Source organism: Rhinolophus ferrumequinum, chromosome 18 (genome assembly GCF_004115265.2).
Source record: "Rhinolophus ferrumequinum isolate MPI-CBG mRhiFer1 chromosome 18, mRhiFer1_v1.p, whole genome shotgun sequence".
Taxonomy (NCBI): domain Eukaryota; kingdom Metazoa; phylum Chordata; class Mammalia; order Chiroptera; family Rhinolophidae; genus Rhinolophus; species Rhinolophus ferrumequinum.
In genome coordinates, this window is record NC_046301.1 from 59,986,190 (window position 1) to 60,008,504 (window position 22,315).

Below are 22,315 nucleotides of genomic sequence, written 5' to 3' on the forward strand. Positions count from 1 at the left end.
AACGTGACACACACAGTAACACACTGACACATATACAGTGACAGAGATTCACATGAAGACAGCCCTGCAGACACACACACAGACCCACACAAGTGCACACACAACCTCAAACACAATACACATACACTCATCCACAATCACTCACACCCAAACACAATGACATCTTATAAGCACACACACCCACAACAGAACCCCTTCCAGTATTCACACAGACACATGTGCACTCACATGCAATGACACATGGCACACCACATCCCTGCTCCTCCCCCTGGCATCCTTATCAACTCCCCCCACAGCTGGGGTCCTTCCCCCTCCCACAAATGCAGGTACCTGTCTGTGAATGTGTGTGTTTGTGCCTGTATGTCAGTGTAGGTCTGTGTGGTTGTGCGCACCTGTGTGTGCGCAGCTATGTACACGTGTGGCTGGGACCCTGGGCACCCTGCAAGGGTATATCATATGTGTATGCTCATGAAGGTGCACACATGAATGTGTCCCCAGCACCTGGTGACAAGTGGGAATGGAAGCGAGCATTGTGTGGGGCAGGCCAGGTGTGTGTGACTACACAGGAGTGTGGTGGGAGATGACTGAGTGCTGTCAGGCGGTGTAGGCAGGGCAGGGTAAGGAAAGACTGGAGGAGTCTGAGGGTGGGGGAGCCGATGAAAGTAGGGGACCCTGAGCGATGCGTATGTACCTGTGCCACTGAAACCCTTTTTCTCTTCCCAAACAGCCCCTTAAAATGGGATGCAGGTTTAAGATAGAAAGCAGAAACTTGGCCTGGCCTTGAGGCTTTCATATTTAAAAAATTATATAAAGGCCCTGGGGTGGGGGTGGGCGCAAAAAGGATTCCCTCGAGGGCAGAAAAGAACACTTTGTTGCCCCCGACCCCCCTCCCCGCGTGGCCTAGTCCCGGAGAAGTGCTAGGAGGCAGGACTGGGGGGACTGCCCCCAAGCTGGGGAGTGAGGAGGTCTCCTTGGCCACCCGCGCTGGGCCCGACCTAACCCCTGCGCTTCTGTAACCACCCCTCCCTCAGTACCTCCTCCGCAGCGGGTGGGGGGGACCCCGCTGATTCCGTCCTCCTCCGGGGCAGATCCCCGCGCGCGCACGCGCCGCCCCTGGCGGGAGACATCGCCGTCACCGAGTGGTCGGGTCCCGGCGCCACCTCGCGCCAGAACCTCAGGCCAGACCACCTGGGGCCGCGCCCATTAGGGACCCGAGGCAGGGGGAAGTGGAGGGAGGGGACGGGGTGGGGGATGAGATGAGGACACAGGGTTTTGGCATGGTAGCGGAAGCACCCACCCCCCACCTAGCAGCCCAGTTGCAGAAAAGAAAAAAAAAGAACTGGGAGAAGCGGGGGGCGGGGAGGGGGAGAGTGTAGACCCATCCCCAAGATAGTCACTCAGCGCCAGTCAAACAGAGACACCCAACTGTCCCCTGGGACGCATCCACACGACAGTTTCCCATTCACCGGCAACCCCGTAAACGCCACACACAAACACGGGCCACCCCACACACTCACCGAGGGACATCACGGCCCCCGGGGACACACAACACAGCCACACAGCTTCACAGCACCATTCCACAGGGACGCACAGCACAGTCGCCCAGTTACCCAAAGACACACTGTCCCAGAGCCGCACAATGCTCTAGCACACGCAACACAACACACCCAGCCACGTGGATGCGCAGACACACACAGACACAAAAAGGAGAGGACCCGACGCCTTTGGGACCCACAGACCCTCGGACTGGAACGGGACCACCCAGCCGCACAGACCCGCGAACGCATCCCCGATTCCCATGCTGACCGTTTGGGAGCACTGGAGCACCCAAACGCACCCCTCGAGTGCGGATGCCACCGACGCCAGCGGACCGGACACCGGAACCCTCAAGTGCAACCACCGACGCTCACGGGCCTGGGACGCGCGGCACCGAGACCTGGTGATCCCCCCCACCCCACCCCGCCGGCGGAGACCCCGCTTGCGCCACGGCAGGGCCGGGGTCGGCCTGGGGGCGGGCCTCAGGCGGCGCAAGGGCAGGCCCGGGGGCTGCCCCGGCGCGGCGCCGAGCACTGCCGCCCGCTTGGCTCCAAGTTCAAGGCGCCCGGCGGCGGCCGCGGCGCGCTCTCCGCCCCTCTCCGCAGCGGCCATTTTCCGCTAGCTGGCGCGCCGCGCTCACCCCGGCCAGGGTATCCCCGGCGGCCGCCGCGACCCCCGCCCCACCCCGCTCCGCCGGGTGTCCACTCCGGGTTCCCGCTCCCTCGCGGGCTGCGCGCTCGGGGGTCGTGCGCCCCCGGCCGCGCCCACCCGTCTCCAGCCCCGCCAGAGAGGGGGCGGGGGCCCGGCCTGGTTGGGGGGACCCTCTCCCGGAGCCCCGCCCTTCCCGCTAACTCCGCGGCGCCCACGAGGGGCCCCCCACTTGGGGACCCCGCTGCGCCCCGCCCGCCAACTCCGCCCCCAGCCGCGGGGAGGGGGCATCGGCGGACTGGGGTCCTGATGTGGCGGGCGTGGGGGGGGGTGTCCACGCATCGAGTCCCTCCCCCAGACAGTCCCCCCAGACCTGGCAACTTTCGCCGGGAGCCCACGCACCACCCCAAAAACTCCCCGGGCGAAAACGAAAGTGGGGGCGGCGACGTACCATGGCGCTGCTGCGAGGAGGCGAGGCCGGCGCCGGAGCGAGCGCGCTCGGTCCCCGGCGAGGGGGGGCCGGAGGCGGCGGGAGGAGGCGGCGAGGGAGGGCGCGCGGGGGAGGGAGAGAGCGCGCGAGGGAGGGGGCGCGCCGCGCCCGCCCCCCCAGTCCGCAGGACCCTCCCCTCGGCCCGCCTCCCCCGGCCCCGCTCGCCGCCCGCGCCTCAGGCCGCTGGGCGCCCCGGCCCAGGCTGCCGCAGCTCCATCCCCGGCCCGGCCCGCTCAAGGGGAGGCCAGGAGAGCGGCGGCGGCGACGGGTCGTGGGTCCCGGGTCGGGCTCGCGGCTTACTGAGCGGATCCACCTTCGCCGCGGCGCGCGCGCGCTCACACACACACGCACGCAGACGGCTGGGGACACTCGCGGCCCGGGCCTCCTCGGCTCCAACACAGTCACCACGTACACCGACGCGCACAGACCCGCACACTGGGCTCCTGCAGCGTGTTACAGACACACATAGCCTGCGGGTGTCACCCAGACACACAGGGACCCACGCGTACAGCCGATAGGGTGTCTTGGACGCACACCTCCTGCAGGATGCCATCAACACAGACAGCCTGCGGGTGTCACCCAGACAGACACGGGGACCCATATGCTCACAACCTGAGGGGTGTCACCCAGAGCTTCCACGCTGCCACATACGGACTCACAGCCTGCAGGATGTCACCCAGACACGCACATTGACAGTCATAGAAAGACACTCCAGACCTAGGACTGACCCACACACCATCCTCAGGACCTCGTCCCAGGCCATCCTGCTAGCCACCCTGGCCCGTGAGTGCAGGTGTCCCGGATACACATAGTCACAAACACGCACAGAGGGGAGATGGGACAGATGGGAACAGACAGAGACTTGGACACCGAGGGCGACAGACCTGGGGGGCGGGGGTCCCCTGGGGGTCCCGCAGGGGCTTCAGGCGGGGCGGGGGTGGGGAGCGCGTGGCAGCTCCATACGTGGAGAGGGGAGCGGGCGGCCCCTCCCCGGGTTAGGATTAAAGACGCTGTCCCTGCAGCGGGGGAGGGGCCGGGACGAGGAGGGTCAGCGCCCCCGCCCCTGCCGCGCCGGCAGCTGAGGGCTGGGATGCGGTGCCGCAGCGCTTCCCCACCCCCAAGCGCTCTCCCGCAGTCCCCCCTCCTCTGGCAGCCGCAGAGTAGGCACCTCCCCTTTTTCCCCCTCCCAGGCTCTGCGTCTAGCCTAGCTGGGGACAATGAAAGGGGGGCTTTCCCAGCCTGGTGGGGTGAAGATTCCATTATAATCCTTCTGTTTGGGTTTTTGCCCTAGCCTGCGACCCCAGTTCCCTTCAGGAATTCAGGGACCCCTTTGGGGAAGTGGTTCCCTACTCCCCCAGGGAGGACGCCAGGGTTTAGAGTAGGGGCAGGCAGCACCCCAAGTGGAGAGAATCAGGCCCTGGACCGCCCTTCTGGAGCTATGGCTGACTCTGGGGTCTTCTGGAAGTTGATCCTGTGGTTCTGTTTGCGATGCTGTCCCCCCCCCGGGGGGGGGGGCGAGGCCTGGGAAATCTTGGGCAAATGGTGGTGACAACAGCCCTGCCTACACAGTAGATGCTCAGCAAGTATCCACTCCGTGTAGCCAATCGCAACCACCCAAGAGCATTCACTCTGGGACGCTGAGGTTTTCTGTTTCGTCTGCACATTTTTTCTCCCGGTTATTCAGAGGAGAAAAGTGAGGCCCAGAGAAGGGAACTCATCTTCCCCAGGTCAACCAGCATGTTAGAAGCCCAAGGAACCTGATCATAATTCCTTATTTAGGGTCCTCTGCTGGTGGGAGTGAGGGAGGTTCTGGAAGTGGCCTCCCCTCTCCCAAACCTGAAGCCAAAGGAAGCAGGGTGAGAACTCTAACTCTGGAGAGGAAAGGGTTAAGAAGATAGAGACACCCCCCAACCCCATTCCTTGCCCAGGGCATCTCTAATCTGCCTCCGTTAATCCCCAGCTGGAATCCTCAGTCCCTCCCCCGCCTCAGGGAATTAGGTACCTGGGAGGGGAGGACTGGAGGGGTGAGTTGACAGCAGCTAAGCAGGGATTGGGGTCCAGAGGGCACTAAGTGGAGGCACAGCAGCAGCTCCCCACCCATCATTTTCTTCCGGAGGCCACCCCTTGGGCTGCAGAGGTAGTGTTAAGTGCTTTACCTGAGCCTACTCATTTACCCTTCACACCCCTATGAGATGGGTGCTGTTACCTCCAACCCTATTTCACAGATGAGGAAACTGAGGCTCACATAGGTTAGACACTTGCCCAAGGTCACCCTCCTGGTAAGTGATGATGGTCCATAGGCTGCTTTCCTGACAGTGGATCTAATTTTAGCTTCTTTTGTCATCTGAATAGACTGAGAATCTCTCAAATCATCAAATCCTGCTTTCTTTTTGCTTACCCGTCCTTCCCTCCATCTTTCTCTTTCCTCTCACGTTTTACTATGAGCAACAAGAAGAAAACAGGAAATCCCCCTCTGCTAAATATCCAAGTTCATCACTTACTTACAAGTTCTGCTTTCTGTTTAACTGTAGAACACAACTCAGCTAAGTTTCTGCCCCTCTATAATAAGGATCTACTTTCCTCCATATACATTGGCCTGTAGTTCTTCCATTCTAAAATATTACCAAAAGACAGACTGATAAGCAAACATTTAAAAAATGTCTGCTTTACAGAGACCAAAGAAAGGATAACAAAAAATAAGAACATACCATGATCTGGTACTCATCAAAGTGGGTAAAGATTTTTAAATTGATAAAACCCAGTGCTGGTAAGGATGTGGTGAAACAGGCATTTTCATAAATTGCTTGGAGGTAAATTTGTGTATGAATTGGGAAAGCAGTTTGATAAGTATGGCAGAGGTCTAAGACAAGTTCAGACCATATGGTCCATCTTCCAGGAGTCTATCCTGAACTTGAGTAAGGGTATATATGCTGTTTAAAATGTTCATTGCCATATACTTGTGAAAATTGCTATAAATATTTTTCTCAGCCTTTATCCATTATTGCTCCCCCTAGAGCTGTTTTAGACATTTTTACCTAATCATTCACCCCAATGAAATTTTAATATTTAATACCATAGACATACTGCATATTTGTTTATGTACTGTATATATATATGTATGTATGTGTGTGTGTATATATATATATATATATATATATATATATATATATATCTGTGTTTTGTACATTGAAAGAGTAAGATTTTTTTCACAACCCCAAGAATCAATTTTTGCCCAAGTTGATAATATATGCTATAAATAATGACATAGTCTTCTGATGCAATGTGATACAGTCCTTTAAAAAGAATGAAGTTGTACTAATAAAAAGACAACTACTCAAGAGGAAAATGTGCAAAAAGCATGAACAGGCATATTGTGAATGATGAAATATGGGTGGCCAACTAGTGCATGGAGAGATGTCCAATCTCTTTAGGGATCAAGGAAATGCATGACAAGGCCACAATGAAACCCCATGTTACCCCTACATCATTGCCCCAGATTTAAAATGTCCAACAACACTAAATGTCAGCGAGGCTGTGAATATACAGGGCTCTTTCACATTGCAACCACTTAGGAAAACAGACTAACATTAATCACAACACTGAGCATTCATGTGCCACATAACATAGCCTTTCCTCTCCCAGATACATTGCTACAAGAAATCCTTGCTTTTTGCCCCAGGAAACATGCCCCAGAATGTTCCTCATTGCAATGTGAAGAAGGTGAAAACTCAGACAAAACCTGAATGCCCATCGCTGGGTGAATGGAGAAATGCATTGTGGGAAATTCACTCAAGGTCTACTAATCAGCAGCCACAGTGGTGTTCCAGCCAGACAAAAACAGTATGGATAGATTTAGCAACATAACATCCAGTGGAACAAGAAGCTCCCAAATATTATACACAGCATGATACTCTCTTTATGATGTTATAATAACTAAAGTGAAATATTTTGGGGGGAATACAATTGAGATACAATTATTTTCAAGCAAGAAAAGGATAAATTCCAGATTCAGAAGTGTAGTTAACTTTGGGGAGAGAAGCCCAGAGAGCAGGATGAAGGAGAAGTATTTTGGGGTGTGGGTTATTGCTAACGTTCTGTTTATCTTGGTGGTGTTGCATTTTGAGGCATTTACTCTATTAGTAAACTTTTACATTTACTAATAAATGCAACAATGATGAGAGCAAGTTGTGAGTCAGACCGGGATTAAACTCATTCCAGCCTCTGAAGCCCAGATAAATAGCTAAATCACTAACTCAGAATTAGAATGTGCTGAGAAGAGACTGTCAGCTCCACTTTGGGGGTGGGGGAGTCTGTCTTGTTCACGAGCGGAATCCCTGACACTGAAAAGAGTGCTTGGCACATAGTAAATGCTCAATAAACATTGGTGGGATGAATGAAAGTCTCAGAGGGACCGAAGGCCTTTTCAATTCCATTTTAAAAAGAATCATATAGTGCTCACTTCAGCAGCACATATACTAAACCTGGAACAATACAGAGAAGATTAGCATGGATCCTCGCAAGGATGACATGCAAATTCGTGAAGCATTCCATATTTTTTTATCACTTTGTGAGGGGTGAGTTGTCTAACTATTGCATTGTTTTGTACACCTGGAACTAATAAAAAAAGAATAATATATATGCACATGTATATGTATTAAATACATGTATTATGTGTTATATAGTATACACATATAAAAATGTATTACATAAAATGTATACATATTAAATATAATACATATTACATATATATAAAATGTATTATATATAAAATGTATATTATTACATATGTATTGTGTATATATGTATACACATTAGATATTCAATATGTATTATACATTATATACATGTAATTATATGTTATATAATATATGTGTATATATTAAATATGAATATTAAATATACAGAGGGTGCCAACAAAATGTATACCCATTTTAAGAATGGAAAACTGTATTAAAGTTGTAATACTCAATAAACACCAATAACAGAAGATGAATACAAGTCACGTTTGACTTCTGCAATTACAAGAGGTGCTCAGAGTGGTTACCATCAGCGTCCAGACACTTCTGAATACGGCGAACTACTGCTTGAGCAACGTTGACCAAAGAGTCCACTTGCATACATTTTTGGGCACCCCTGTTATTAAATATGTAAATATACATATTTAAAAGAATCACACACACACGCGCGCACACACAGCTTCCTCAAACACAGCACTGATATGAGCTAAATCTTCAAGGTGCCTTGTTATGGAGGGGAAAAAAGAAAACCCAAATCACTGGATGATAATGACATGCTTCCAACACTTGTATAAGAAGAACACAAACAAAGCCACACAGTACAAAGCGGCAGATACCTAGCCCCATTTTGCAGATGAAGGAACTGAGGCCCAGGGTTACTTACTAACTATCCGAAGTTTCTTACTATTCCACTCTGCCTTTGTAGCACAAAAGCATACATAGACAGTATGTAAAGTAATGTGCATGACTGTGTCAACCACATGCTTTCTGGTCTGGCTTCTTCCACTGGGCATAATTATTTTGCAGTTCATACATATTGTTGCGTGTGCCAATAGTGCATGCCTTTTTATGCTAGTATGCCATTGTCTGAATATGTTACCATTTGTTTATCCATTCACCTGCTAATGGACACCTGTGTTGTTTCCAGGTCTGGACTATTACAGCCAAAGTGGCTCTGAGCCTCTGTGCACAAGCTTTCATAAGACAGTTGCTTTTATTCCTCCCAGGTGACTGTCCAAGAGTGGAATAGGTCATACACTAAGTACATTTATGTAAAAGTCTTTGCATGGCCATAGCCTTGCATTCCTCTCGGGTAAAGACCTAGGAGTAAAAGGCTGGATCCCCTGGTGGTTAGTGTGTGTTTAACTTTTTAAGAACCTGCCAGACTGTTTTCCAAAGTGGTTACACCATTTGACATGCCCACCAGCAAAGACTGGGAGTTCCAGCTGCCCCACGTCCTGTGGCAGAGAATGAACACAGGCACAGATGTGTCGTTTGGGTGAGTGACGGGAAGAGTGCCAGTCAGATGGCAGCGGGGGTGAGGGAGTGAGCCAGGTGAGGGATAAATCCAGCAGAGGCTGGATTACGCAGAGTCTTGCTGGCCATACTCCCCAGGCCCAGAGGACAGGAGCAGCTACAGGTTTGGGGCAGGGCTACCACACCTGGATTCCAACCAAGATGGCCAATTCTCTTGGCAACTCTGAGCCCAGGTCTTGCCCTTGGGAGGCCATAGTTGGGTCGAGAGCATCAAACCCCAGGTTGGCCCTAAGTGATCTCCATAGATGTCTAGTGGGGGCAGTTTGCCAGTGGTCAGAGTCCTGAATCTTTGTCCCCATTTGATACAAGAATTTGGTTTCCGGGTCTCTACCTCAAGGAATGAGGAGAGTGGCTCAAGGCACAGACAGGAGCCACCCAGCCTGTTTCAAATCCTGACAGTGTGACCCTGGGCAAGTCACCTTAATTCTCTGAGCCTCAGTTTGCCCATCTGTAAAACGGGGGGGATCATGGTAGTCATAGCAAAGATTAAATAAATTATTTGCACAGTGCCTAGAACAGGGCCTAGCACCCAGTGAATGACAGAGAAGTGTTTGTTACATAAAGAGCAAATCCAGCTGGAGAAACGAGGTTGTTCACTGAAGCTCTGCCTTGGCCACTAGGAACAACCAAAGTGCCCAACAGTAGGGGATTGTGAAGATTTCACAGGATGGGGGAGTAAAGCAGGCTTCCAAGAATCGTCAGTGGTGTGGGAGAAATGCGACATTCACAGGGGAAGAAATAGCTGTGACTTTTGTACAAACCTCACATTTAACAATAGCAAGCGTGCCTAAACCACGCCCATTTTGTGCCCAATGCTGTTCAAAGTAACTCAGGGGTCATAAACTTTTTCTGTAAAGAGCCAGAGAGTAAATATTTTCAGCTTTGCCGGCCAGATGGTCTCTGTCACACCTACTTAGCTCTGCCCTTATAACTTGAGAGCCAAAAGCCACCAGGGATGGCATGTCAATGAATGGGCCGTGAGCCAATAAAACTTTATTATCAAAACCAAAATGTGAATCTCACATAATTTTCACATGCCACAAAATATTGTTCTTTTGATTTCTTCCAACCATTTAAACATGTAAAAACAATTCTTAGCTCAAGTGCTAAACAAATCCAGCCCCTAGTTTGCTGATCCCTGAGTTAAATTATTGCCACAGCTCCACATGAAAGGTACTGTCATCATTCCCATTTACAGACAAGGAAGCTGAGGCACAGAGAGGTTGAAGGAGTTGCCCAAGGTCACACAGCCAGTACATGGTGAACCTGGGATTTGAATTGGGGCAGCCTGGCTCACAAGGCCCATCTTCCTAACCTTCTAGCTCTTAGCTATAAAAAAGGGCCTGGGGTAGGGAGAAGGAAAAAAGGACGTTGGGGAGGGATGGACCAGGAGGAAAGAGGTCAAAATTGCAACAATGGTGTTGGCTGATTTTTTTGCCTTTTCAATGTTTCTGTAGGAGGTGTTATAAATTGGGACAGGGGAAGGGGGGTCCAGACTTTGCACCAGAAGCCACTATCCCTATCTTTGCAGAACTTTCTCAGCCATCAGATGTCCCTTCTGCAAAACATCATCACTACCCTTTGAATTCTCCGGAGCTCTGGGAAGTTAGCAGCAGCAGGTATCATTACACCCATTTTATAGATGAGGAAATTGAGGCCCATGGGTGGCCATGAAGCCCTAATGACAGCTTACATTGTGTAGGCAGCCGTTTAGGGCTATTATCCCATTTGACAGACACACAGCCCTCGAGGCAGGCAGGGGAATGCTTGATAGATGAGGAATCGGCTCCAGCCCAGAGGTGAAAATGACTCACCCAGGGTCACACAGTGGATAAGTTGGTGTGACCAGGTCTGCTGGAATCATGTCCCCAAGGGTCTGTCTCCAGGAGTGGGGGCCAGATTTCCATCTTCTTATTCCTTGCGTGATATCCCTCCCCTCTCCTGGGCTTTTGATGGGCCCTGGCACAAACTAGATCTCCAGGGCCAAAACGAGGGTGAGGCAAGTGAGGCACTTATTGTAGCGGGTACAACATTTGAGGGAAGGGGGTGCCAAAAACTCAGTCATCAAGATAACTAATCTTTTAACATATCTTTTGTTGCAATTACATTTGACATTCAATATTATTTTATATTAGTTTCAGGTGTACAGTGTAGTGGTTAGACATTTGTATAATTTACGAAGTGGTGCCCACCTGGCTCCCTACATAGTTATTACGATATTATTGACTATATTCCCTGTGCTGTACCTTACATCCCCGTAATGCGTCTTTTAAAATGAATCTAAATGAATGCAGAAAATCCACAGTGAACGCAATATCATTTTAAATAAAGACAGGATCAGTATTACAATTTTTCTTTTTTTGCTTCAGGCTCCACACTGGCACCCGTTAGCCCTGTAGATCCAGGGAGACAGATCCAGCAGATCCAGGGTGGCCTGAGACGGATGGGAAGGGCATCCCAGGCAGAGGGAACAGTCCAAGCAAATGTCTGGAGCAGTGAAGCCTGCTGGTGGGAGAGGAGGCTGCAGCCGCTGCCGAGAGGCCCTTGAAGGCTGCATCTGGTGTCCTTTGAGGAGGCCACCCCTTTTCTGCAAAATGCGAGGAGGATGCGGGTGGAAGATGAACCTCTCCATTTTCCCTCCCTGCCACCCCACCCCACCCCCAGCTGCCGAGCTCCAGGCCAGAAGTGAGCCCGCCTAGGCTTGGCTCCAATACCTTCTTCCTGCCAACAGTTCTCTCTCTCCTTTTGATTCTGTTGGAAAAAAAAAAAAAAAAACCTCCCCCCCCCCCTTCCACCACTGCTGGGAGGAATTTGACATGGCAGAGGGCCCAGGTCTCCGCCCTCCCCCACGCTGTCCTCTGCCAAGCACTACGTGGCCAAACTGGGGGACCTTGTGAGGGTGGCACCCCCATCCTAAGCACAGAGGCACGGAGGAGCTCCTTGCCTCAGTTTCCCTTCTGGGAGGGCAGCAGGGCTGCTCCAGGGCTCAGTTCAGCACCCCACATCCCTCCCAGCCTAAGACCATCTGTTTGTTCCTCATGGAAAACCTCAGCACTGGGGTTACATTGGCAGAGAGATTCTGGAGCTAACGGCCGGGCCCCTGGGCCTGAAATGGAGGAGGAAAGAGCTGGCCTGGGCCTCAGTACGCTGTGATGGTCCAAGCTGGGCTTCTGGGCTGGGTGGGAGGTGAAGACCCCTACACACATCTGCATACGAAGGAACCAGGCGAACACCTTCAGACGCAGGCCAGAACTAAGGCCCAGCCAACTGCTTAGCAAGGCCTGGCCAGGCCATGGAAGCTTCCCATAAACACAAACACAGCCACCAGCTCGTTTACTCTGCTTCTAATTCAGAAAGCAAATCTAGTGGCTATCAGCACGATGAGGAGGCTGAGGGCTGCTCGATGTGAGTATGGCTGAGAAAAATAAAGTTAGGAAGAAAGGGGGAGAGGAAGTGAGGGTCAGGCTTGGAGGGGGGTGCAATTTTAAGGAGCTGAGACCTGAACGAGGTGAAGGAGGACCCAGGTGGTTCTCTGGGGGGAGAGTGTTCCAGAGGGAACCAGCATGTGCAAAAGCCTTGAGGCAGGACCAGGCCTGGCATGTTGGAGGAATAGGGAGGAGACCCATGTGCCTGGAGCAGAGTGAGCAAGGAGGAGACAGGGAGGAGGTGAGGGCAGGCAGGGGACAGGGCAGGTTGTGCAGGGTCTCGTGGGCCTGGAGGAAGATTTGGACTTTTACCCTGAGGCAGGTGGGAGCCCAGGAGGGCTGTGGGCAGAGGAGGGGTGGGACCTGACTCAGGTGCTCACAGGTGCCCTCTGGCCACTGTGGAGGGGACAGACTGTGGGGAACAGAAGCATGAGCTGGGGGACCAGGACTGGGGGTACTGTCGGGTGATATGTCCAGGTTGGCGATAATAGGGCCTGGATCAAATGAAGGCTGTGCACCTACTATGTGCCACCACATCACTGGACCCTTTCTTTACCTTCACATCAGCTTCATTGTGTCATCACTCCCCCCTTGATGGATGAGATTATAGCCCAGAGAGGAAAAGGAACTTGCCTCACATCCTATAAACTTTGCGCGGCACATCACATCTTCTCACTGTCTAAAGCCCTCCAGGGCTCCCCATTGCCTTTGATGTAATCCACTCTCCTCCATGCGTCACACAAGGACCTGGCGGGGAACCTGCCTGACCTGCCGTGTCCCCTCCCTGCCCTCACCTCCTCCCTCTCTCCCCCTCAGTCACTCTGCTGCAGCCACATGGGCCTCTCCTCACTGCTCCTCTAATGAACCAGGCATGGTCCTGCCCCAGGGCTTTTGCACAGGCTGCACCGTTGCCTGAATGCTCTCCCTCCAATGTAGCTTTTCCTTAGCTCTGCCATGTTCATCTTCACATCCTCAATAAATGTTTAGTGAATGACTTACTGAACTTTTAAGCATAATTCTAGTTCCAATAAGGTGGTAACAGCTCAGGGGCACATATCTGAGTGGGGAGCTCCGTCAAACTAACCTTTGGAGCCCCCATATTAGGAAGCACTTAGCAGGGGATCCTCTGTAAGGGACAAAGAGCGTTCGATTTGGGAGACTTTAAGGGACCTGCCCCTAACTCTTTTATTGGGTCAATGGGTTTCACCTGGGGGTGTGGCCTGACTAGCTGGGGCCTTCTCATTGGTCAGGACATGCCCAGCCATGTCCTGATAGGCCACACAGCAAGACACTGTCTCTAACTGGGCCCTTCTTCTCCAGCGGCACCCCCAGGCGTGGGGTTCCACCATTTGTCCTGGTGCCCAGTTCTGAGTTGCTTTCTCTTTCCTGGCGGTGCCTGCAGGGCCGAGGTGGTGGCACTGCCCAGGCATGCCGGTATGCCGCCCTCAGATGTTGCAACTTTGGAATGCCCTGGGCTCCTTCTGCCAGTTCCTGGAACCCTGGCATGGCTGGGGGTGTCGACTGCCCACCCCTCCCCACGTGGGCCTAAAGTCATAAGCAGCACAGGAGCCCAGGGCACAGGGGCCCACTCCACCCAATGTGCTGTGTGCAGGAGGCAAGTCAGTGCTCCTCTCTGAGCCTTAATTCTCTCCTCTGCTAAAGGAGATCTTTGACCACATGCTAATGAGGCCATAAATCAGGGGTCCTGAGGGGGGTGGTTCTTCCCCCCAGGGGACACAATGGGTGACAGCTGGGGACATCTGCGGTTTTCACACTGGGGATGCTTCTGGCATGGAGTGGGTAGGTGGGGCCAGGGATGCTGCTCAAGCCCCCACAATGTCCAGGACGGCCCCACAGAGAACAACCCGGCCCCGATGTCAGCAGTGCCCAGCGGGGAGGGACTCTGCATAGAGGTCTAGATGTTCTGGAAACCGGAGAACACTATGTGTATGAAAGGGGCTACCCGGTTATGATTATTTACTCAACAAGCGTTTATCGGCCCGCTGCCATGGGCCCGGCCCTTCTAGGGTAAGCTTCATTTATCCTCATGACAGCTTTGGGAGGTGACAACAATGAAAGCACAACAAGTTTATTGTGCACCTACTGTATGCCAGGCACCACCTGCGCCTCTTCTGCATGTGAGTCCATCTTACATCCCTCGCCCACATGTAGCCGTCTCTCCTTGCCCCATTTCACAGATGTGCAAACTGAGGCACCTGCTCCTGGTCAAACTCTGAGCCCAAGGCCAACTCAGGCTCCCTCCACACCAATGCCTGACCCTGCCCCGGGCTCTCTGTCCTCTGTCCACTGACCACTGTACCCACCTCCGCAGTCTGCCCTGGTTTGACAAGAACGCATAGTAGGTGCTCCTGGTGTCCAGCCCCCCAACATGTGCCTAGGACGGAGAGCCACCTGTTCACCCACCCATAAGCTGTTCCCAGGATCCACAACAAGCATCTATTATCATAGTCGGCATGAGCTCTGGTGGTCGTTAAATGCTTTGGATGGCACCCCCGTATGCAGTGCAGACAGACTCACTGCTATTATAATAGGAATATCAAGAGCCAATATCGACAAGAGCCTGCTGGGCACCAGACCCTGTGCTAAATCCTTTCCACACTCTTAGCATGGACTCTCAAAGCTGCCTTTGAGGGGGATATTGCTCCCATTTTACAGATGGGGAAACTGAGGCCCAGAGAGGTACACATCTCTTCCAGGGTTCCGTGGCCCTGTGCAGCCTGCAGATTGCCAGGTCACCTCAGACTTGCATCCGAGCACCTTCGTGGGATCCAGTTCCACGCTTAGAGGCTACTGCCTATGTTTCCACTGAGTTGGGCCTCCCCAACCCCTCACCCAAACCCTCCTGGAAGGGGGGATGTACTACTGTTGACATGCTCAGGGCTTCTCTGGGTCCTCCCCATGGTCCTCCAAACAGCTGAGAGGAGAAGCAAAGCAGCAAGAGAGATTTGGGCTAGACACCTGGTAGCACTTTCTGGGTTTGGAGATCTGTGGAACAGGAAATGTACCCAGTTTTTCTCCCCCTGTGGACACATTTCACACCTTTAAAAGTGAACCTGAGCCAAGAACAGGTGAGTGATGACCCTTTTGAGAAGACAGGGCGACTGCAGTTTGAGTAGCTCTAGCCACTTGCCCGTGGGCAATAGGACTCCAGGTTGGCCAGGGAGCTGGTGCCTTTGAATTCTTTGAAATTCTCCAGATGTCACGACTTTGGAGCTGGGCTTGAGCTTGGATGGAATCCTGGTTTTGTCACTTGCTGTGTGACTTTGGGCAGAGGTCTGGAAGTGAGACGGAGCTTAGAACCTTTGGGGACAATGAGGCCATGGAGTGTGGTGGCCAGAGTCAAGCTCAGGCTCTGGGGCGGCGATGGGGAGGCCTCCGCCCAGCCCCTTGCCGGCGGGCCTGGCACGGGCATCTGGGTGTGGGCTCGGGCCCCACCTGGAACTAAGGAGCCTGTCCACACACGCAGGGCCCCGGGCCCAGCCTCCCAAGTCCCGCTCCCATCTCTCTGGAGTCTCTCCCTTCAGATGGAGAAACTGAGGCCCAAGGGTACTGAGAGCGGCTGAAAGATACAGGATGTGGGGATATCGCCTACATGTCTCACATTACTGCCCAACGCAGGTGTTTCCCAGACGGCGTGTTTCCTGCTTGGTCTGGGAAGCACCTGAGGTGGGCAGGAACTCGGACACATTGCTTCTGTTGTCTGGGCCTCAGTTTCCCCATCTGTCCCACACGAACTCACTAACATGCCTGGCAGGGGTCACCGCAGGGAAGAGTAGATAATCTAATTCAGTGCAGAAACAGAACCGGGGATGGTCGGCATTGTGATTTCACCCCACAGAGCCCACCCATGCTTCCTTCACTGACGCCCCCAAGGTTATGGCAGCCAGGCTGTTGGAGGTTCAAACCCCAGCTCTGCCACTTACAGACCATGTGACCTTGGGCAGGTGGCCTCCTGCCTCTATACCTCAGTTTCCCCATCTATAAAATGGGTGCAGTCCTATGATGACTGTGGCTATAATTATATGCCAACTGCGATGCCAGCTGGAGGAGTGTCCTTAGAGACCTTCCCCACATTCCCTTCCAGGCCAGGGTTGGGTTGTCTCTTTGCATGAGGACAGTCCCTGCCCCTGCCAGCTCCTGTGAAAAGTCCTGCTAAATTGGAGGTTTGTTTCCCTTTCACACATTCAGGGGCAACTACTGCTTCTCTCCATCTGAAAAGGGGGCTCCTTGGCCTTTGCCCTTTGCACTCTCACCTCCAGCTGTAAGCAGAGGTCAAGCAGCAAGCAATCTGCCAGCCAAGTGTCAGAAGACAGCCTGGTCATGGCCACCGGCAGCCCACAGACCCAGCCAGGAGGATGTGCCATGGGTGGGAGGTGACTTCCTTGGGGTGAGAGCCTCAGGGTGAGGGATTGGACCCCTGTGCCCCTGTGGGCTCAGGGTGGGGGGCAGGGAGCGGGTGGCTGGCACCCAAGGTGGGTGGGTAACGGCAGGAAGTCGGTTACAGAGGGAGAGAGTCGTTGGCACTGTGATTTCCGGCTGTGCTGCTGGGTTGTGCAAAGGGGCAGAGTGGCAGGGTGTGGGGAGCGGGCATGCTGACATTGCCGCCCACCATGGTCCTACCTGACTGAGGAGGGAAATAGAGGTTCAGAGCAGGGTGGCCACTCACTTGAGGCCACCAGGCTGGGATTTGAATCTGGGCCCCTTGGGACTGGACACCCTTACCTCATTTCTCCATCTGTGCCAGGCTCCCCTCCACTGGGCAACATGGGGGTGGAGGGGTGGGAGGCAGCCGACTTGGTTTCTCAGCTGCCAGCCCTGCCCCTGACACGCCACATGAAGCCCAGCCTCAATTTGCCCATCTGGGCAGTGGGCCTGGTTTATTCATTTACTTCTTTTTCAGCTCTAACGTTCTCTTATTTAGCAGACACTGTGCCAGCACCCATTCTAAACACTTTATATGAATGAATGTGTTTAACCTTTTTAGGGACACAACAGGAGGAGGGGACACAAGTATGATCCCCACTTTATAGACAGGGAAACTGAGGCACAGAACAGCAAAGTGCCGGGGATGACATAGTTGGTAGAGGAGGAGCTGGGATTTGAACCCAGGCCTCTCCGAGGGGGCTGCCCTAAGGTTTAGACAAAGGGGAAGGTGTGCTGTCCTCCCGAGTCTCAGTGAGGGCCACCAGGGACGCAGTGTCCCACGGCCAGTCCTGGGGTGAACCTGCACCCAGGTGCCCCGTGTGTGTGTGGGGGTGGTAGGCACAACCTCTGAGGGTTCATCTTACCAGCAAGCAACCCACGTTAACTGAGTACTTGCTATATGCCATGCTCATTCCTTGTGTGGACTTCTAAATAATCTGGATGTTGGGATTATCAAGGCCCCCATTTTTTGGAGGACGAAACTGAGGGGCAGAGTGGAGAGGTGACATGCCTGGGGTCAGAGCAGGACCAGAGCCTGACTTCGGTGTCCTTGCTCCGGGACTTACACTCCCATCTCGCAGATGCGCTCCATCAGCCGTGCCCAGCCCCACACCCCTTCCATCAGCTGGACCTGGACTTGGGGGGGTGGGCAGAGGCCCCACTGGAGAAGTGGTAGAGACACAGGGGTTAGGGAGGGTTAGGATACAGACCCCCCTCCTTGAAGAGGCCTGGCCCCAAGCGCCCCACCTCCAGCTCTGTTAACGGAGCGATTAACTAGTGACAGACGAGGGGGAAGCCCGCAGGAATTAAACAAACACAGGGAGAGGATGTTTTATATAATCTCCAGGACAACGTGTCCTCTAGAGCCAGGATTAGGCGCTGGCATTTCCCAGGCAGCCCTGGGGGTGGGTGGTGGGCAGCCCGCTCTGCCCTGCCCCAGTGCCCGCCCTGGCCACCTACCTTCTGAGGCCCAGCTTTCCTCGACCCCTGCTTGGGGAAGGCTGCAGTGAAGGGCAGCGGCGGTTGCTGCTGGGAGGGTGCCAGCTCTGCCCAGGGGTGGGGTGGGGTGGGGGTGGGGTCCAGGAAGCATGCCACCTGGGAGATCTGCTCCCAGGCCCTGCCTGCACAACCGGCTTTCCACCTTGGACAAACTGGAGACCTCGTTTTTTCCTCTGGGAAATGGGCTGGCAGGGTTATACATTTGGAGCATGGTACACAGTCAGCATTAAATAGTCGCACACCTTAGAAGGCTTCGGAAGCTGGAGAGTGGGCTATCCACACTGTGGGTGGTGTGTCAACAACAGTAACCACAACAATAATAAAATCTAACGATCGTTTCAGTTTTCTTTATGGCACTCAGCATTCCTCGACACGTTTTTCGCTTGCTGTCTGTCTCTCTCCCTGGAAGGCTAACTCTACAAAGATGGGTATCTTTGTTTTGTTGACTACTGGATCACCGGCATCTAAAACGGGATCTGGCACCGAGGAGGTGCCGTGCACGTGTTCTAGGAACAGGAGGATGAGCCGTTTGCGTGTACTGCATAGCTGTTCAGGACCATGCTCTGTGCTCGGAATGTCAGTATCACATGTGAGCCTCACAAAAACAGGAAGGGGGGGGTCATCGCTCCCATTTCCCAGAGGAGGAAACTGAGGCTCAGAAAGGGCGGGTCACCTTCTCAAGGTCACCCTACAAAAAAGCAGATCTGAGATTCCAACCCAGCCCTCCTTGATGTCAAGGCTCCTGACCAAATTGCTACTTTGTTCGTCCTGGACACACCTGGTTCTCCAGGACCAATATTCAAGGAAATATGTGGGGCAGCCAAGGAGGAACCTTGGCCTTGTAACACTTCGGTGGCCATGGCACCCTCTTCTCCAGTGGCCAGGCTGGGGACCATGCCCGACCCTTCCCCCATACAGGAGGATGAAGCCACTCAGCTGGCTGAGTTATTTTTCTGGTAACGATTACTCAGCTCCAGGATCTGGGAGAAAGGTCATGGCCTCAGCCAGCAACAGCAGCTGGACTGAACAAGGGAGTGGCTAGAATTCCACCCCCCCGTACCCCCTGGCCTAGCCACCACTGCCTCTTGCAGGTGTCTGGTGTCCCTGGAAGCAGTAGAGGCTCTCTGGCCCCAGAGATGCCTCAAACTGTCCCACAGGTAGCCTCTGTGTGGTCCACCCCAGTCAGTCCCATTTTAGCCACCTGTCTGTCCCCAGCTTTCAGACCCCACCCCCTCGGATAGTAACTGAATCCACCTGGCAGCTTCTTCTGGGGACTCCTTTCCCTCGTGCCTGGCACAGTCCCAGGGAGAGCGGAAACAGGAGTGGGCCAGAGGGGTTTCTACCCCCAGGGACTTGCCAAGCAGGACACGGCTTCCTGGGCCCTTTCAACCATCAGTCTTCTGTTCCCTCCATTTTATTTCTCCATCTTCTCATACAGGCAGTTGCCCGATTCCCACCACTGTTCATACCCTTTAGCCACTCTGTGGGGCTACTGTGTGCCGGGCACCATCCAGGCACTTGACATATGTCAACTTCTCCCAGTATGACTTGGGAGCACACTTCCCTTCCCTGAGCCTCAGTTTCTCCACCTGTCATAAGAATCCTGACCTCACACACAGCATCCAATGTGGCAATATGTTTACAATAATCAAATAGATCAACTGGAGAGATTCAAGAGCCCAGAGATGCATCCTTGAATGAGGATGATAGAGGTGATACCAAAACCGATGAAGAAAAGACGGCAGTTTAGTCACCGGCATTGGGGAAAGTGGCTCGCTCCATGAGAAAACCCAAACTGGTACCCTGACTGACATTGCCTGTAGAGGTGGTTGCCACCTGGATTAAAGACCCAAATGTGAAAGATCAAATGGGAATGGAAATAGAGGAAAGTGTAGGAGAAGAGTTTTATGACCTGGGGGCAAATAAAGACTTCTGAAACAAAACTTCCAAAGCCCAAGCCAGAAGGCAAAAGATGTGTAAATTTGGTGACATTCAAATTAAAGATTTCTGCCCAGTGAAGGGCACTATGAACAGAGAGATGACAAGATAGAAGAAATGGCAGGGCTGATAGCTGGAGTATACAAGGAACTCTTATCCAGGGTTGCTGTATTGCATATCAGAGGGGGAGTCATTCTCACTCTAGTCTAACTGAGTTTCAAGAAGTCCCACTGAGAATGCTTTCCCTGGAGGTACGCAGCATGGTGACCCTGCTCCTCAAAACTACTGCAAAAAGATGGCACCCTTAGAGCAAAATGGACAATGTATATAAACAGGCAACTTTCAGAGGACGGAAGCCTAAAGACCACCAAGCTCAAGAAGAAATGCTGGGCTCCCCAAGCACTGCAAATTAGCACAACAGTCAGGTATCACTGCACACCTATCAGAGAGGCAAAAATGAGAAAGACAGATGATGCCAAGGGATGCAGAGATGTGAGGACCTGGGAGCGTGTGTGAGTGTGTGTGAGTGTGTGTGTCTGTGTGTGTGAGTGAGAGAGCGAGAGAGACTGTGGCAGCTGCTCTGAGTGCAGTCTGTCGCTACTAGCTGACAGATAGGTACACACCCAACAGAAAGGCCACATCTGTCCACCAGAAGGCAGGCACAGGAACGTTTACAGCACCTTCATTTATAAACACCTCAAACTAGAAACAACCTAAATTCCCATCAGTACTAGAACAGATGAAAAAAAATGAGGTTCATTCGTAAGATGGAATATTATACAGCAACGAGAAAGAACCATCTACGTTTATAATAGGGTGGGTGTCATGAGCCAAATTCCTATGGTGAAGCCCTGACCCCCAGGACCTCAGAATGTGACTGTATTTGGAGATGGGATTTTTACAGAGGTGAGCAAGCTAAAAATGAGGTCATCGGGGTGGGCCCTGATCTGATATGACTGGTGTCTTTGTAAAAAGGGGAACTCTGGACAGAGATGGGCACACAGGGAGGCCACTCCTCCTCGGCCTTCAGAGAGAACCAGCCCTGGCAACAGCTTGATTTCGGACTGGTAGCCTCCAGAAATGTGTGAGTCAATTTCTGTTGTTTAAGCCACCTTGTTTGTGGTCTTTGTTACAACAGCTCCAGGAAACGAACACACCAGGGGTGACACATTATGGCCTCCAAGTCAAATCCAGCCTGTGATGGTTCAAGTTTAGATGTCCACTTGGCCAGGCCATAGTGCCCAGCTGTTTGGTCAAACACTCATCTGGATGTTTCTGCGCAGGTGTTTTATGGGTGTGATTCACGTTTACAATCAGTTGACTTTAAGTGAAGGAGATGGCCCTCCATGATGTGGGTGGGCCTCATCCAATCAAAGGACCTGAGAGCAAAAACTGGGGTTTCCTGGTGAAGAAGGAATTCTGCCTCAAGACCGTAACATAGGAATCCTGCCTGAGTTTCCAGCCTGCCCTGCAGGTATCAGACTCAAAACCACAACATCGACTCTTACCCAAGTTTTCAGCATGCTGGCCTGTCCTGCAAATACTGGACTTGCCAGCCCCACACCACATGAGACAATTCCTTAAAATAGACATCTTTATTTATGTATATATATTTCTATACCTAGCTCTCTACCCACACATGTCATACATATATGTACACACACACACACACACACACACACACACACACCTATTGGTTCTGTTTCTCTGGGGAGCCCTGACCCCCACACAGCCCATCACCTGCTTTTATAAATAAAGTTTTACTGGCACTCCCATTTACCTATGTATGACCTTTCCAGGCATATTAGGAATATGTGCAACCTACAACAACAAAATAGATTTTCGTTTATGGAGGGAAGGTAATGGAAAAAAACGGATAGAAATACTTAGGTAAATAAAAATAGGGAGGAACAGAAGAAAGAAAACCTTTAATAATAGGCGAACAGGAGATCAAAGCATGAGGCGGGTCTCCCGGTCATGTGCTGTCCTCTAGTGGCAACCGTGAGCATCGCAGCCTTGATCCCGGTTTATCTCACAGGTGGTTTGCCCCAGACAGAACAGCTAAACCTCAAGCCTGTTAAAGGCTGCAGTGGTCTATTGCATGGATGCACCACGGTTCTTTTTTTTTTTTTATTGTGATTTAAAAAAATGTAACCTAAAATTTAACATCTTAGCCATTTTTAAGTGCACAGCTCAGCGGCATGAAGTCTATTCATATTGTTGTACAACCATCCCCACCATCCATCTGCAGAACGTTCTCATCTTTCCAAACTGAAACTGTC

General features: G+C 52.4%; 1 protein-coding gene, 1 long non-coding RNA gene and 1 other non-coding gene across 5 annotated transcripts in view; 2 read left to right on the forward strand and 1 right to left on the reverse strand.

Annotated features, from left to right (window-relative positions):
• NFIC (nuclear factor I C) overlaps positions 1–2,770 on the reverse strand; it is a 67,323-nt gene extending 64,553 nt beyond the window's left edge. For both annotated transcript variants that reach the window (XM_033134707.1, XM_033134705.1), the window contains exon 1: positions 2,636–2,770. In XM_033134707.1, the coding sequence (XP_032990598.1) occupies positions 2,636–2,638 (3 nt within the window). In that variant the 5' untranslated portion in view covers positions 2,639–2,770. The remainder of the gene's footprint in view (positions 1–2,635) is intronic.
• Positions 1,130–13,150, forward strand: LOC117038074 (uncharacterized). 2 transcript variants are annotated; one of them, XR_004425614.1, is made up of 3 exons: positions 1,130–1,939; positions 10,259–10,346; positions 11,097–13,150. It is a non-coding gene; the product is annotated as an uncharacterized LOC117038074 (long non-coding RNA). The 2 variants fall into 2 exon arrangements; XR_004425613.1 differs by lacking the exon at positions 10,259–10,346.
• LOC117038598 (U6 spliceosomal RNA) lies at positions 7,126–7,231 on the forward strand. Its single transcript, XR_004425691.1, has one exon. It is a non-coding gene; the product is annotated as a U6 spliceosomal RNA (small nuclear RNA).
• Positions 13,151–22,315: the final 9,165 nt, after the last annotated feature.